Below are 14,784 nucleotides of genomic sequence, written 5' to 3' on the forward strand. Positions count from 1 at the left end.
GCATTGCACTTTCTTGTGCCAGGCACTAGGGATGAAAGATGAACAAGGCAGAGTCCTAAGCCTGCAGGATCCAGGGATGAACTTCACAAGATTCCTGAAAGGGGTACTCAACGTAGCAAACGGGTACACGTGTACCTTTTTCAGGAGAGAGACTGTCTGCCTTTTATACTAGCTACTCAAAGTGTCTATGATCCAAAGGTCATAGCTCTGACATGGAAACCCCTTGAAACCAGGGGTGGAAAAGAGAAAAACAAAAGCAAAATACAGCTTTTCCAATTTAGGGACTAGCAAGGGGCCAGAGAGGGGTCTTTAATGGAAAAAGGGGCCCGTCTCCATAACCCACCCATAAAGGACTCCACTGGGGAAACTGATCTCTCGCAGGCCTCGGGGCGCGCTCGGACCCTGTAGGACAAGACACAGGAGGCTGTGAATACTCCAGATTGTGGGAAACAGCGAGCTTGAGGACAAGCCTGGGATTCCAAACAACCCCGGAATGGGTCTACAGTGATCTGGAAAGCCCTGAGCAATAACTCCATGACTGGGTCCCCAGCAGAATCCCCTCCAGGGCAGGGGGGCTTCTCCACCCTTGTGGAGCTGCCCCTCCCAAGAGCCCCCATGCTCCCCACACCACCAGCGTTAGAAGCCACAAGGCAGGCCCTCTAGCACCGTTTCCATTCTGTTCAAATGCTGCTTCTCTGGGCCTGGCCTCCTCTTGGCCTGATCCTCTCAGCATCCAGGGAGGATGGGTCTCCTCGGCCCTTGCAGGAATCCAGCTGCCAAGTGCTTTCCTCAGGATCCAGGCCCAGATGAGAGGTGAGAGATGCTGGCCAGTGGGCAGCACAGCCCAGCTTGTCTGGATAAGCCCAGGAAGGGACAGGACAGCTACCTCCAGGGAGCCACTGAGAGGCCCTGCACTGGGGCCAGGAGCCAAAGGCCTGACCCACCAGGAAACACCACAGGGGGCCCTCTGGGATGGCAACAAAATTGGGCAAGAAAAACAAACAATTCCAGAGGGGGCCAGAGTCCACAGCTGGTGCACGGAGAGGTGAGAGGTGCAGCCTGAGTCCAGGAAAAACACAGGAGCCGGCGACCCGCATGACCTCATTTCCCGGCAAGCACGGGGCACTCAGGGCTGCTCTTTCCGCCACGACTCCCCCAAAGAGCTCAGGGTGGCTGTGAGTTCATGGGCTTCAAAGTCCACCAGGAAAGGACAATCCTGCAGGCTCCAACGGATAGCTGTGGGGTCAGACAGGCCAAAAGCGAGCTCTGCCATTTCCCAGCTCTGCGAGATTTTGGGTTAATTACCTCAACTCTCTAAGCCTCAGTTCCGCATCTGCAAAATGGGCTTAATCAACAGTCCCCGTCTCCTAGGGCTGTGGTGCCCAGGAGATGAGATAACGTGCAGGAAGCACTCAGCCAATGGCAGCCAACAGCATCAGCATCAGCATCAGCACCAGCGGGATCAGGTGACTCTGGCTGTGTGGCCTCGGCCACTCAACCACTCCAGCCTCCCTTCCCACTGGCCTCTGTCCTGGCCCCTGTCCGCTGCCAGAGTCAGAACCCAGGTTCAGGGATTCCATTTCCACACCATTTGTTTTCTCCTCGTTTCCATGGAGACACTGCAAGCCGCCTCTCAGACCCCACTCATCCTTCTGTCATCGGTACCCACCATCCACTCAACAAGGATGACTTCAGCACTGGCCCTGTGCCTGGCACTGTGCGAAGCTGTGAGGACACAGCAGAAACAACACACCCTCCCCATACCAAAACAAATCCCTGGCCCCGTGGGGCCAACCTGCGGGTGGGGAGACGCTTCCACACCCCTCTGCCATCACGAGAGCTCTGTGCGGGGCCACAGGGGAGGGAGTTGCTCCCATTTCGAGGGAAGGGGCCTCACCCAGATCCCACACAGGATGTGCGAGGCCACTCTGCTTGGCTCCCCAGGTGGGGGTCTGTGGAACATTCCACCGACTGCTTGCAAACTGCTCTCCCAAGAGCTCGGAGAGCATCTCTTAGCAGACAAAATTCTTACCCCAATAAACACACAATCAGATCATTCATATGAGCTGGTCACACCCTCCACCATGAGCCAAAGTCTGGGCTTGGACCTGGAGTCCCCAGCGCATCCCTGGAGGGCAGCATAGTGGTCAAACACCTGGCCCCCTGGCGGCAAGGCTCTGCTTCTAGGCTCTGTTCCGAATGAAAAGGTACTATCTATATGTAACCATGGCCACCCAACTTCGCTGAGCCTCGATTTCCCCACCTGTAACACGGGTAATGGCAGTGTCTACTTCCTGGAGGCAGGAGGAGCCAATGGGACTGGGCATTTAGCTCAGTGTCTGGTATCCAGTAAGCATGACCTTTGTTATTACTATTATTATTTGCTATTATTATTGTTAACTGATAACAAACGTGTCCCATTGAGGAAAGGAAAGTGCCAGCAGTGAGCTAAGCACTCTGAAGGCTGCTCATCCCCAGCAGCAGGACAGACGAGATCCCAGCCATCCCCACTCCTTGGGATTGCTAAGCAGGGTGGCCCAACCCTAAAATCGCCCCACAAGCCTCAGCACAACACACCCCCACAAGGTCAGCAGCTGTGTTTACCCCACAGCAGCCTGGCTGCCTCCTCTGGGTGACTGGGCCAAGCAGGCGAAGGGACTAGGAAGTCCATCTTAAAGCCAGAGACGGACCCAACGCCCCTACCGAGGTCACCCCGACTGCCGGTCAGCCTCGGTCATCCTCGTTCCCACCACCCGGCAGGTGTGATTCGCTTCCTGTGCAGACTGGAGAGGAGGGGTAGCTGGTCAGGGAGAGCCCGATCCAACCCAGGTCTGTCTGTCTGCCCACCCAGCTCCCTCTAAAACCGAATCTAAACCAGGACCCAGGAAAACAACAGCAAATAAACTTGGAACAGCCAGCACGTGCCAGCCGGACTAAAGATGGATAAATGTTAACCTATCACCTCACAGAGGCCGGCAAGAAAGTAGATCTATTGTCCCCATTTTACTGATTAAGAAAGTGAGGATGGGGACAGGAAGCAACTTGCCCAATGACACAGAGCTAGTGAGCAGCAGAGCGAGACTTGGGAGCCAGCCCTGCGTGGCTCAGGGCCCGAGCTCCCAGGCCCTCGAAGACCCCCACTCCAGCCCCCACTTTACCCACCTCGCTCCTGCCTGGACAGCTGGCCAGCTGGGAGGTGGGGATGAGGCCTGGCCCTGCCTCCTTCCCTCCCCGCCGAGGACGAGCCCTGATGGGAATGAGGTCACTCAGCGGCTGCGGCTCTGCCTGGACGTGGGCTGTTATCCTAACTGCACCGTCAGGAGCCTCCCGTCCGGCAGCTCCTGCTTCCCTGGAGGCCAGGTGGGCAGCCAGGCAAGCCCAGGGCCATTTCCAAGCCTCCGGGCACGAGCTGAGGAGGAAGTGCCGTGACCAAGAGGTGGAATGTCCTCCACTTGGAGATTCGCTTTTTCAAAGTAGTGTTTGCTTAGTGACTACCTTTGGGAAAGTTAAAAAAAAAAAAGAAAATCAAGATTCTTTTCCTTTCTCTTGGATAACAAGGAGGAGGAACGTGATCTAGATTGATTCTCTCCCAGAGGACTCCAAAGTGGAAAATCACCACCCAGGGAAGCAGCTAGAACTTAAGTAAACGGAGGCCAGGGAGGGAGGGAATGAAGCTGGGAGCAGCGTCGAGAGCACTGGACAAGGAGTCACGACGCTGCCAGCACCTCACTGTCTGACCTTGGGCAAGCCCCACCCCTCGCTCTCCCCATCTGTACAATTTAGGGGCTGGAATGGAGGCCTCTCAGGACTCCTGGTGATCAGTGCTCTGCAGGGGCTCATGTGCCATGAATGTTTGCCCCCTTCAGGGGACTTGAAAGTGATGCTTACTCACGCCTGTTGTTGGGGAGACGCCGCCCGGCGATCCAGGCCCAGCCCCGGAGTCCAAGGCACTGGGCCCACAGTCTCTGCCCCTCCAGCCCTGTCACAGTGGAAGCATCCAAACCAGACAGGAGGTGGAGCAGAAGTGAGCCTGATATGTGTACTCAGGAACGGCGGGTGCTTCCCGTGACCAGACTCGCGTATCCTCACAATGCTTCGAGGTGGTTATTATTATTTCCATCTTACAGATGGGGAAACTGGGGCTCAGAGAGGTTCCCGGGCAGCTCAAAGCCACCCAGCTACTGAGGGGCTGAGTGGGGATTGGAACCTCCAGAGCTCACGTCCTGGTGCCTCCAGGAGCTGGTGTTCAAGGGGGCTGGGGTAGCTCCAGGGTGAGCACAGGGGGTGGTGCTGCGGGGCGGAGCGGCAGGCAGTGGGTCAAAGGCGGGGGCTGGGCCCCCTCTGAGCTGTCCTCACCAGTGGGCTGATAAAAACAACACAGTACGGCACCAACTCTGGGGGCCACTGGGTCACGGCCTCAGCATGGCACAGGGCACCAGCCAGACACACGATCTGGCTGCAGAGGCATCAGGTCTCTGGGACACACAGAGAGAAGGCCGTCGGGGACGGGCCAGGCTGTGCACTCCTGACCCCGAGGTTGGGAACGGGGTCTCCAGGAGGGTGGCCTGAGAGAACCAAGAGTGCCAGACCCCGGGTAGGGGTGCGCCTGTTCGCTGCCCACACTGTAGCCCACCCCACCCCCCACCTCTGCTCAGTGGCTTCCCCCGTGTGGACCCTCCCACCCCCCTCCCACCAGTAATACACACTCACTTGCTCAGCCAAGGCCCCCTCCTGGCCCCCCTCCAGTCAGTGTCCCAGTTCCCTGGGCATCCTTTGCTGTCCCACTTGATGTGTCTGCATCCCCCTCCAGACTGAGTTTCTGGTAACTTCCTTCCTGGCCCACCCCCCAGGGCGATAATCTCTGGGAGATCACAGCCATCTCAGAACTCCCCAGCCCAGGTGCAGGGTTGCTGATTCACTTCAGGTCCCTAATCAGGGAGAGAGGCTGACCCCCACTTCTGGCCTTAATTACACAGCGGCAGGGTCCACCCACTCCAGGCGGCAAATGAGCTCATACAAGGACGCCTGGGCTCGGATTTGAATCCAGGACTGCTTTCCACTCCAGGGGCCCAGGGCCACAATCTGCATCTCTGAGACCTCCAGCTGGGCAACACCTGCCTGAGAATTAGCCACCCACCCCGTTACCCCCGCCCTCCCCAACCCCATACCCCCCTGCCCCGCCAGGAAGATAACAGGAGGCTCAACTCAAACACCCCTTCCCCAACCAGGGTGGCCAGCATTTAAATTCAGGGCCCCAGCACCCCGGCCATAAACCCCAGGGCCTAGATCCACCACTAACACCTCCCTTAGAAGAGGACTCTAAGCACCAGGTCCCCCAAGCCAGGCAGTGACCAGCGGTGAGCAAAGCTCCGAGAGCCCTCAGCTTTCACAGCCCCCAACCCCCAATGCACAATCCAACCCAGAGCTACTTGTCCGGGGCCACAGAGGGAATGAGGTGAAAGTAACTGCCTGATGCGTGCCTGCCGCCACGCAAGGCCTCCTACCCGACAACTCCTCGTTCTTCTGTGGAAGAGGCAGCGGCCCATTTTACAGAGGAGAAACCGAAGCCCGGAGGACAGTGACTTACGCAAGGACCCACGGCCAGCGCTGGGGCCGGAGGCAGACGCGGGCAGTCATGCCCAATCCAGGCTTTTAGCCGCGAGGTGCCCTGCCTCAGACAGGCTCCCAGGTAGAGAAGGGCAGGGTCTTCAAAACAGTCACAGGGGAAGGGAAGGGTGTTGGCAAAACCAAGAGTAATGACAGAGACAAGCACCAGGGGCCACAACCCAGCGGGGTGGGAACTTCACCCTTTCCATTTAGCACATGAACAGACTGACACTCGGGGAGTTTATGCCACCCCTTCAAGCCACACAGCTAGCAAGGGGCAGAGCCAGGGTTTGCAGCCAGGGCTGCTTTCTGCTCTTTCAAGGCTTGTGGGCAAAATAAAGGAAGAAGTAACAGGAGTCTTAGGCACTGACCTCTTCCCTCGGGCCCAGGGATCCTGAAATGGTTCCTCCTTAGCCAGAGGCCTGTCCTGAGCCCTCGAGGCCGCAGCTCTCCCGTCTCCCATACCTCCCGCCCAGGCTCTCCTCTTCTTCCAGCCCCCAAAGGAAAGGAAAGAGGCTCACTTACTGTGTCTGGGACGGTGTGGCCGCTGGGTCTGGGTCTGCAAGAGAGGAGCAGAGGCAGAGCCCGTCAGGCCGGAGGCTGGCCCGATGGACTCAGCCCATCCCCGCCCTCTTCCCCAGCCTCCCCGGGGGGGCAGAGACAGGGCCTGGCCGGCCTGGGTGCCTGCCCTCCTTCCCCCCAGCCACTGCACCGTCATTAGCTCTCCTACCTGTCCTGCCTGCACCGCCCCACCCCCACCCCCGTGGCCCACACGCCAAGTCCGACTAGAACCAGCCGCCCTGCCTGCTCTGCGCCTGCCCCCTACCCCCAGCTCCTCAAGGAGCCCCTTGTCCCCAAGCTTGCAGGAAGTTCCTGCTAGTCCGGTCCCCAGTCTCTCCCAGATGACAGAATCAAGGGAGCAGAAGCTGCCATTTAACACCGGCCTTATCAGGGCCCTCCCGCCCCCAGGGCCGCCCGCTCCCCATGGCCTACTGGAGGGTGGACCTCTGGGAGGCTGCTCCTCCGGCTGGGGTGACTGCCTGGGAGAAGCTGCGGGGAGGTGGGGGGCTTCAGAGACACAAGCCCTGGGCGGCAACTGTGTCCAAAACACAAGCCAGGCCACTTCCATTTACGATGTGCCAGAGCAGGCCACATGCTGCAGGAATGCTAGGAATCTCCAGTTCCCGAGGGAAGCAACGGAATGCAGTGCCTTCCCAGCGGTTCTTCCCTTCCTGCTTTCTGGGGACAGCAGAGCGGCCACGAGGCATCGCTGAGCGCCTGGCGCTTCCAACCAGCCAGAAGCTCTCCGTAGCCCCAGGGGCCCGGGAATGGGAGGACCCGAGGCTCCCAGAACACCTTACCAGTGACGGGGGCGGAGTCCGAGCAGATCAGCAGGGTGTCTGCATCCTTCCCTGGAGCAACCCCTGGGCGGCCCAGACCAGCGCTGGTGTCCTCGTCATCGTCACTGTCGTCAAACTCAAAGGCCTCTCCAGGGTCGTCCTCCGCCTCGGGGGAGGGGCCTGGGCCTCCGGGAACCAGCTGATCTCCTGGAAGGGAGGAGGAGTTAGAGGCTGCAGGGTCTCGGGGTTTGGTCAAGGGAGGTGGCTGGAAGCGGGCGAGCAGCTGAGGTCTGAGTGAGGGCGCAAGGGCAGTTCCCAGGAACTAAATTAAACCCACACCCAGGCCAGGTGGCCCTCCTGTGCCCCTGCTGTGCTCTGTGGTTGGGTGAGGGCTCTGAGCAGACGGGCAGTGGACGGAGAGGAGGGAGCGAGCGCCCATGGTAAGCATATGCACATCTGTACTGGACTAGGTCTTTTGTATTCTTGTTTTCTATTTTCCCATTTTGTAGGTGAAGGGGCTTCTTCAATGCATCTGCGCACGTGCACGGGGGCACACACCTTCCTGCGTATTTCCATGTGTGTATATGTGTTTGCGCTTTGCGGACGTAGGAATGAGCACATACAGGCTCGCTCTGCACGCTGCACTTTACTTGGTCTGCACAGCAGCATAAAACACAGCTGCCTGAAAGAGCCGGGAGCCTGAAGGAAGCCAGCTGTCAGGTACCAGGGCGCAGACTTGCTGGGGCAGGGGTACAGGGCCGTGTTCCCGATGGAGGTCTGCCAGGCCGGGCCTCCACCCTGCTTCTCCCGCCTGGGAGAGCCCCTTCACGGCCACGTCCTCCTGTCGTCCCTCAAAGCTCAACGCAAGCAGAGAGGCCCCCCTTGCACGACCACCCTAACTGCAGGAGGTCCTGGCCCCCCTTCCCTGTCTTTGCCCCTTGTTTTCTTTGTCCGTTCCTATAACATGTAAGGATGTGTTTTGTGCTCTTTGTACCCCCTACCAATCTCAGATCCCTAAGAGCAGTCCCTATTAGTGTTCCCTTTAAGGGCACAGGTCCTGGCCTGGCCCACGGTAGGAACTCAGCAACTCCCGTTAAATGAGTGAAGAAATGGATTCTCATAACAACCCTCACCTTTGCACCAAGCTGAGGTCCCCCAGCCTTCCCCCTAGAAGACTTCTTTCCTAGAATCTGAGCCTGAACAGAACCTCAAGCGTTCACTGAGCCGGTCCCCCTACCTGCAAACGGGCTCCAAAACCAGAGGGCAGTGTGGTCTGGCTTTAAAAGTCTGCAAGGCCCACCGCCCCTCCTCGGCTGCCCTGAGCAGTCCCGTCGCAGCCCGTGCCACACAGTTTAGAGCACGAGCTTTGGGCTCAGCCGGTCCTCTCTGGGCCCCCTGCCAGCTGTGTGGTTCTGAGCAAGTCACTTCACTTCTCTGAACCTCGGTTTCTTCCTCTGTAAACTGGAGAATAAAAACAGCACCATCCCCACAAGGCTCATGTGAACGTAACCTGAGGCGCAGGTCAGGGTTCTCAGCCTCACCACTGTTGACGTGGGGGCCGCGTGGTCTCTGTTGTGGGGGGCACTGCAGGATGGGTAGCAGCATTCTTGGCCTCGACCCACTAGAAGCCAGTAGCACCTTGCAGCTGTGACAACCAAAAATGTCTCTAGACGTTGCCAAATGTCCCCTGGCGGACATAAGCGCCCCAGTGGAGAACCGCCGGGGTAGCTGTAGCACTTGGCACAGGGCCTGGCATATGTAAGGGTCACACGAGAACACCTGCTGTTGTCCTTCCTGCCCCTCCCGGCCTGAGATCCTCCAGGACAGGAGCATCCAGTGGGTGTGGATCCAGCCCCAGCAGGCGCTCTCAGGTGGATGGATGAGTGGATGGGGGGAGGAGGACGGAACAGAGATGGAGCGAGGAACCAGCACATGGACAGATGGACATATCTGATTCCAGAGTCTCTCTGACCAGAAAAACCCAACCCCTCCCCCACAGTGACCTGGGGGTTTCCAGAGCAGAACATTTTAGGTGCAAATATATCAAATTCAAGCGGCTCAGCTACAGCTCACCCTCCCCCAGCCTCCTCTGAAGGATGGTGACCACACGGAGGCCACTGGGGTGAGGGCCCAGCCCCTCCTCCCGGGAGCTCTGGGGACCCCGAGGGCCAGCATCGGGGGGTGGACTCCTCTGGCAGAGCTGTGGCTCGTGGCACGAGCTCCGCCCCCGGGTGCGGAGAAGCCAACACTGAGAGCCTGAAAAGTGCCCCACGTGGCTCCTTCTTTAAGCCTCACGACCACCCCATTTTATACAACGAGGCCACGGAGATTTGAAGAAGTGAGGCACACACAGCCACACAGCTGATAAATGGGGAGCCAGATTCAAGCCCAAATCTGTCTTAGTTCCCCTTCCATACTCTTTCCATGAAGCCCGCTGCCTCTTGGAAATCACTAGAGCCCCTGGACACCCAGCCCCATCCTGATGAATTTACAAGGAAATCCAGCAGTTGGGTGGGAAGCCAGATCAGTGGTTTTCAAATCACAGTTCTCAGCCCACTAGCGGGTCGTAAAATCAATTAGGGGATTCCCAGGTGGCATTTTATTTTGTTATAGAGTGCTTATTTGAGATATTTTAACATCTTGTATTATAATACTAATAAAATCACATTTGGTATTACTTTTGACATGGTTTTTGACACTTGTTTCAGTTATGTATACATAATGTGTGTGTAGAATCTTTTACTGCTCTCCCCTCGCTCCCTCCACTCCAGCCACACAGGCCTCCTTGCTGTACCACGAATGGACCAGACGTGCTGCTGCCTCAGGACCTTTGCACTTTCAGTCCTGGGTTCCAGAATGTTCTTCCCCCAGGTATCTCCTCCTGCTCTCATCTTCTTCCGGTCTTTATGTCATCTCCCTATGAGGCTGCCGTGACCAAAACACCCTGGGACTCTCTATTTGTCTTGCCTGCTTTGTTTTTCTCTATGGCCCTTATCAGCACATGACATGCTATATGTTTTATTTATTTTACTGTCTGTCTCCTCTACGAGAACACAAGCTTCATGAGGACAGGGATTCTTGTCTGTTTTGCCCATTGCTGTACCCCCAGCCCCAGGTACAGTGCCCAGCACATGGTAACATGGTAGGCACACAATAAGTATTTGTTGACTTCACACACACACACACACACACACACACACAGACCTGTTGTCATGTCTATGGGTTGTGGTTTTAAAAGTTTAAAAAATACTGGAATAAATGACTATAAAGTCCCTGCCCACCACTATGGGCTACCAGACACAGACCCAACCCGACCAAGGGGGCTTCTGTGCCCTTGGTCCCTGCCCACTTGAATCTGTGGGGCAGGCGGTGGGGGGAGGGGGGGTTCCCCTTGCACCTGGCAGGCACCATTGTAGTGACTACAGTTTCACAGTCAGACCACCTGGGTCCGGACTCCAGCTCTCTCATATCCTGGCTGTATGAGCATCAAGCTCGTTTACCCCTCCAAGCTGCAGTTTCCTGATCTGTAAAATGAGGACAATAATAGTAACCACCTTACAAGGTTGTTGGGAGGATGGAATGCAGTCACACCCATAAAGCACCTAGTGTGGGGTACACGCTCACGAAATGGCAGCTGTTCTTGTGATGATGATTCTAGTTATTACCCCTGTCCTTACATCATCATCATCACCATCATCATCATTATTATTATTACTATTATTATTGCCCTGAGTCATAGGCCAGCCCCCGACTGTGGGTGAGGTGGGCAGGCCTTCCCCACTCACAGGCCCCTCGGCCCACAGGCTGTGTCCAGGGACTCAGGTCACCTCTGCACCTCCTCCCTCTAAGAGGACAAATGGCTCCAGTTAGCACATCAATCAACACAGTCAGGCCCGCATCCCAGGAACTGTTCCCGGCAGCCCCTGCGCCAGGAGGTTCAACAAGAAGTAAGACATGGCCCTCAACAGGAAAGAGCTCACTGTGGGGTGAGGCAGGCAGATGCGGCAAGAGAAAAACCCAAAACTCCTGAGACTGAGCCGGGGCTGAGAGAGAGGAGGGGGCTCTCCTCGCGGCGGCCTCGCGCACGGCCTCAGGCACAAGGCTGCCCTGCGCAGAGCCCTGAACGACGAGCGGAGGTCGGCCAGGCTCACATGGGGGCCAGTATTCCAGGCTGAGGCCACAGCAGGCGCCAGGAACAAACAGCAAGTGACCCAGTGGAGCTGAAGACGTGAGCAAGGATGGAGGGGTCTATATGGCGGCTGAAGAGGTGTTTGGGGGAATTTGAATTTTATTTGGTAAGACCATGGGAAGCTCTCAAAGAATCAGAAAATGGCAAAGAGCTTGGTTCAACCAGACGATACTGGGCAGCAATATCAGACAGAGCTGGGACAACAAACGTTCATCAGATGTTTGTCACATGGAACTAGACTGATTTAATCATAAAATGATTTTGTTCTCACTCTCCATGTCTGGCCCTCTTGGTGGGTAGGAGAAAGGGTGCAGGGTGCTCACGGCAGCAGGGGACGGGGTGGGGGTATCCTGGGATCCCAAAGTCACAGTCATGAATCAGGAGACACCCTTGTCCCCAAGGCTCTGTTCCCAGGCTCCTGAGACCCAGGCAATCAGACATGACTCCTTATCAGAAGCAAAAATCGGGAGGCCCATCCCGGGGTAATTGAGAGCTGAACTGAGCCCTTCCCACCATCCGGACAGGTGGCACCTCTGCAGCTGGCCACACATGCCTTTGATGTTCCTGGACACGCCCTGTCCTTGGGAGAGCCAGCCCCAGCAAGTCCAGGAGGCAGGGGACGGGGAAGCCACCCAGCACCATGGAGTAGGTAGGCCCCCTCTGCAGGTCCCCCACCCTTTGGAGAAGAACCCGGAGGAAGAGACTCCTCCTTGGCCTCGGCCCAGGGGCTCAGAGCAGAGCGCACACAGCCTGTCCTGCCAACACCCCACAGCGATCACAGCTCCCGTGCACTGAGCGATTGATTACCACACGCCGGGCCTTGCGTATATTTAAACCTTGCAACAACATGGGAGAGGGCATCATTGCTTTTCCTGTGTTTACGGATGATGAAACTGAGCCATGGAGACACCAAGTCACTCAGCTAAGCTCACAGTGCCAATGGCAGGGTCAGGCTGGTGAAAAAGCCCTCGCTCGTGACCACTCTGCTATCTGCTCCCCCATGGGGGGACAAGAGGACAGGGAGCTGGGCCCAGCGGGTAGAACAGCAGGTGTCCACCTCCTCTGGGGTGGAGCCTGGATTCCACCTGCAAGGCCCCACTGCTAAGGTTGCCAAACAAAATAAAGAACATCGAATTGAATTTCAGATAAATCACAAATCATTTTTTTAGCTAAGTATGTATTTTTCTTCTTTTTTTTTTTACCAACTCTGGCCACCTTACCACTGCTAGATGACCTGACCTTAGTATCTTAGCAGATGGAGACAGACGGCCCAGCCCCTTCCCCTAACCCCTCGGGTCCCCACGCTCAATTCACAAGCTTCACTCGAGAACACTTCAATCCCCAGACACGCGCTGCCCATCTCTCCAGGGGATCGCAGGGAGACAGGCAAAGAACAGACCCTTGTCTAGAGCCTACTCTGCGAGGAGGAAATTATTATTTCCATCTTGCAGACAAGGAAACAGAGGCAGAGTGGCGAAGTCACTCGCCCAAGGGCACACAGCTAACTGCCAGCACAGCCAGGATTCACACCGGGCGGCCTGCTCCAAAGCTGGTGGCCCTCTGCCAGCCCCCACGGCCCGTTCAGAGGACGGACGAGCAGGAAGCCTGGGGTACCGTACCTCTGGCAGCCTGTGCAGGAGGGTTGGAGGAAGCCATCAGACAAGGTCCAGCTCAGGCCAGCACCGTCCGTCCCAACCGCTCACCTGTGAAATGAAGCCAGAGAGTTAATGGAATGGCGTTCAAGGCCGATGTTTCAGCACCAGAGAGGGGTGGTCACGGGCTCACGACCTGTGCGCTCCAGCCCTCCAGCTCTCATGCTCCTTTCCCAGCAACTCCCGGAGCACAGGACAGCCCCAGAAGGGGCCCAGCCCTCACCCATCGTGAATCATTAACCCAGAAAACCAGCAGCGGCAGGACCATAACCCCATCATCCCAGAAAGCCCTGCAGCTCAGATCTTCCAAAAGGAAGCAAAAGCCCCAAACCAAGGGACCCTCGGGAGCCTGGTGGGTCCAGCGAGACTACCCGTCTCGTCCCCTCTCCTTACAGGTGAGGCTCCAGCCCCCTCCAGGCCAGGATCACGCACAGGCCCCAGGGCTCCAGAAGCTGGATCATGCCTGAATCATCATGGACGTGGCCGGCCGCTTCCTCCTCCTGGCTGCCCAGTGACTACGGACTCCCTCGAGTCCGGCTGCTCTCACCAGCCCCCGCCGGCGGCCCCGCTGAAGGCCATTCACTCTCTCTTTGTCTCTCCCTGTCCTGCCCCACGGGGGTGGCCAGCTGGCAAGGGGCCACGTGGCCATGGCACATGGGTGGAAGGGAAGGAAAGGGCTGCAGGGAGGCAGATGGCGCGAGATAGGGCAGAATCCCAGTGCCCAGAGGAGGAGCTGGGAGCAGCCTCTCCTGGCCTCGCGTGGGACTCACGCCACGCCACCAAGAGGCCCGGTGCCTCCGCGGGGCTCCCTGGGCCCTAGAGCCATCCCTGCCGATGTCCCCAGCCCAGCGATGAGGGAAAGAGTTCTCCCCACTCCCTGTCGGCACCCCAGATTCTGAGCTCAGGGCTGTCCTTTGGGACTTCCCTGGGGAGGAGGGAAGCAATCCTGGAGGGAAAGCACCGAACCCTCTAATTCAATCAGCCCTGCCACAACCGGCTACACGCCTGTTTCCCCCCCACACCTAAAGCCTTTCCTTTTATTAACTGGCCTCCTAAATAAAAATAGGATGCATATAAATGGCAATTAATTGATAACAGCAAATATTCACCTAGTGCCTACTATATCTCAGACACTATTCTAAGCACTTTACAAATAATATTAACATATATTAATCCAAAAGATAAATGAGAAAAAGAGGCCCAGAGTGGTTAAATAAGTTACCCAAGATCACACAGCTAGCAAGTGGCACAGCCAGGGTTTGAACCCAGGCCATGGGCCCCAGAGTCTGTGCTCACTAAGTAAACACCATGCTCTAGTGCCTCCCAAAACCCAAACAATACACAGTGTGTACAACGAAAAGTCAGTCTCCCTCCCCAGTCGCCCTAATCCTCCAGAAGTGACCACTGTTACTGGTGCCTTATGATCCTTCCAGAACTATCCCAGGTATTACCAGCTTGCATACCTGTCTATATGTTTGTTTGTGTGTGTGTGTGTGTGTGTGTGTGTGTGTGTGTGTGAGGAAGATTAGCCCTGAGCTAACATCCAACGCCAATCCTCCTCTTTTTTTGCTGAGGAAAATTCGCCCTGGGCTAACATCCGTGCCCATCTTCCTCTGCTTTATATGGGATGCCACCACAGCATAGCTTGACAAGCGGTGCATCGGTCTGCACCCTGGATCCAAAGCTGCCAACCCCGGGCCGCCGAAGCAGAGCGCGCACACTTAACTGCTACGCCACGGGCCCAGCCCCTATATGCTTGTTTTATACAGGAGGAAGCACACTATACCCTCTGTGCTGCAACCACGTTTTTTGCTTAAGAATCTCAGTAATTATTTCAGAATTGTACATAGACATCAGTCTCACTTTTCTAACTGCTCCTCAGCACTTTGGGGGGAATACACCATAACTGACATAATCCCTACCAATGGACACTGAGGTGATTCCCGGGCTTTTGGTATAAACAATGTAGCAACTACCATCCTCCATACATAGGGAC

At 56.7% G+C, this 14,784-nt stretch overlaps 1 protein-coding gene across 12 annotated transcripts in view; it reads right to left on the bottom strand.

Moving 5' to 3' along the window:
- The window catches only part of ARHGEF10L (Rho guanine nucleotide exchange factor 10 like), a 138,783-nt gene that overhangs the window by 91,090 nt on the left and 32,909 nt on the right, over positions 1-14,784 (bottom strand). For 5 of the 12 annotated variants that reach the window (XM_087446708.1, XM_087446712.1, XM_087446707.1 and 2 more), the window contains exons 2-4: positions 12,756-12,839; positions 6,969-7,154; positions 6,133-6,166 (exon numbers count right to left, since the gene is read on the bottom strand). In XM_087446708.1, coding sequence (XP_087302834.1) covers positions 6,133-6,166; positions 6,969-7,154; positions 12,756-12,792 — 257 coding nt within the window. In that variant the 5' untranslated portion in view covers positions 12,793-12,839. The other 7 variants (XM_087446716.1, XM_087446710.1, XM_087446709.1 and 4 more) reach the window with 7 other exon arrangements.

Source organism: Ceratotherium simum, chromosome 22 (assembly GCF_057802395.1).
Source record: "Ceratotherium simum simum isolate JZ-2026a chromosome 22, ASM5780239v1, whole genome shotgun sequence".
Lineage (NCBI taxonomy): Eukaryota > Metazoa > Chordata > Mammalia > Perissodactyla > Rhinocerotidae > Ceratotherium > Ceratotherium simum.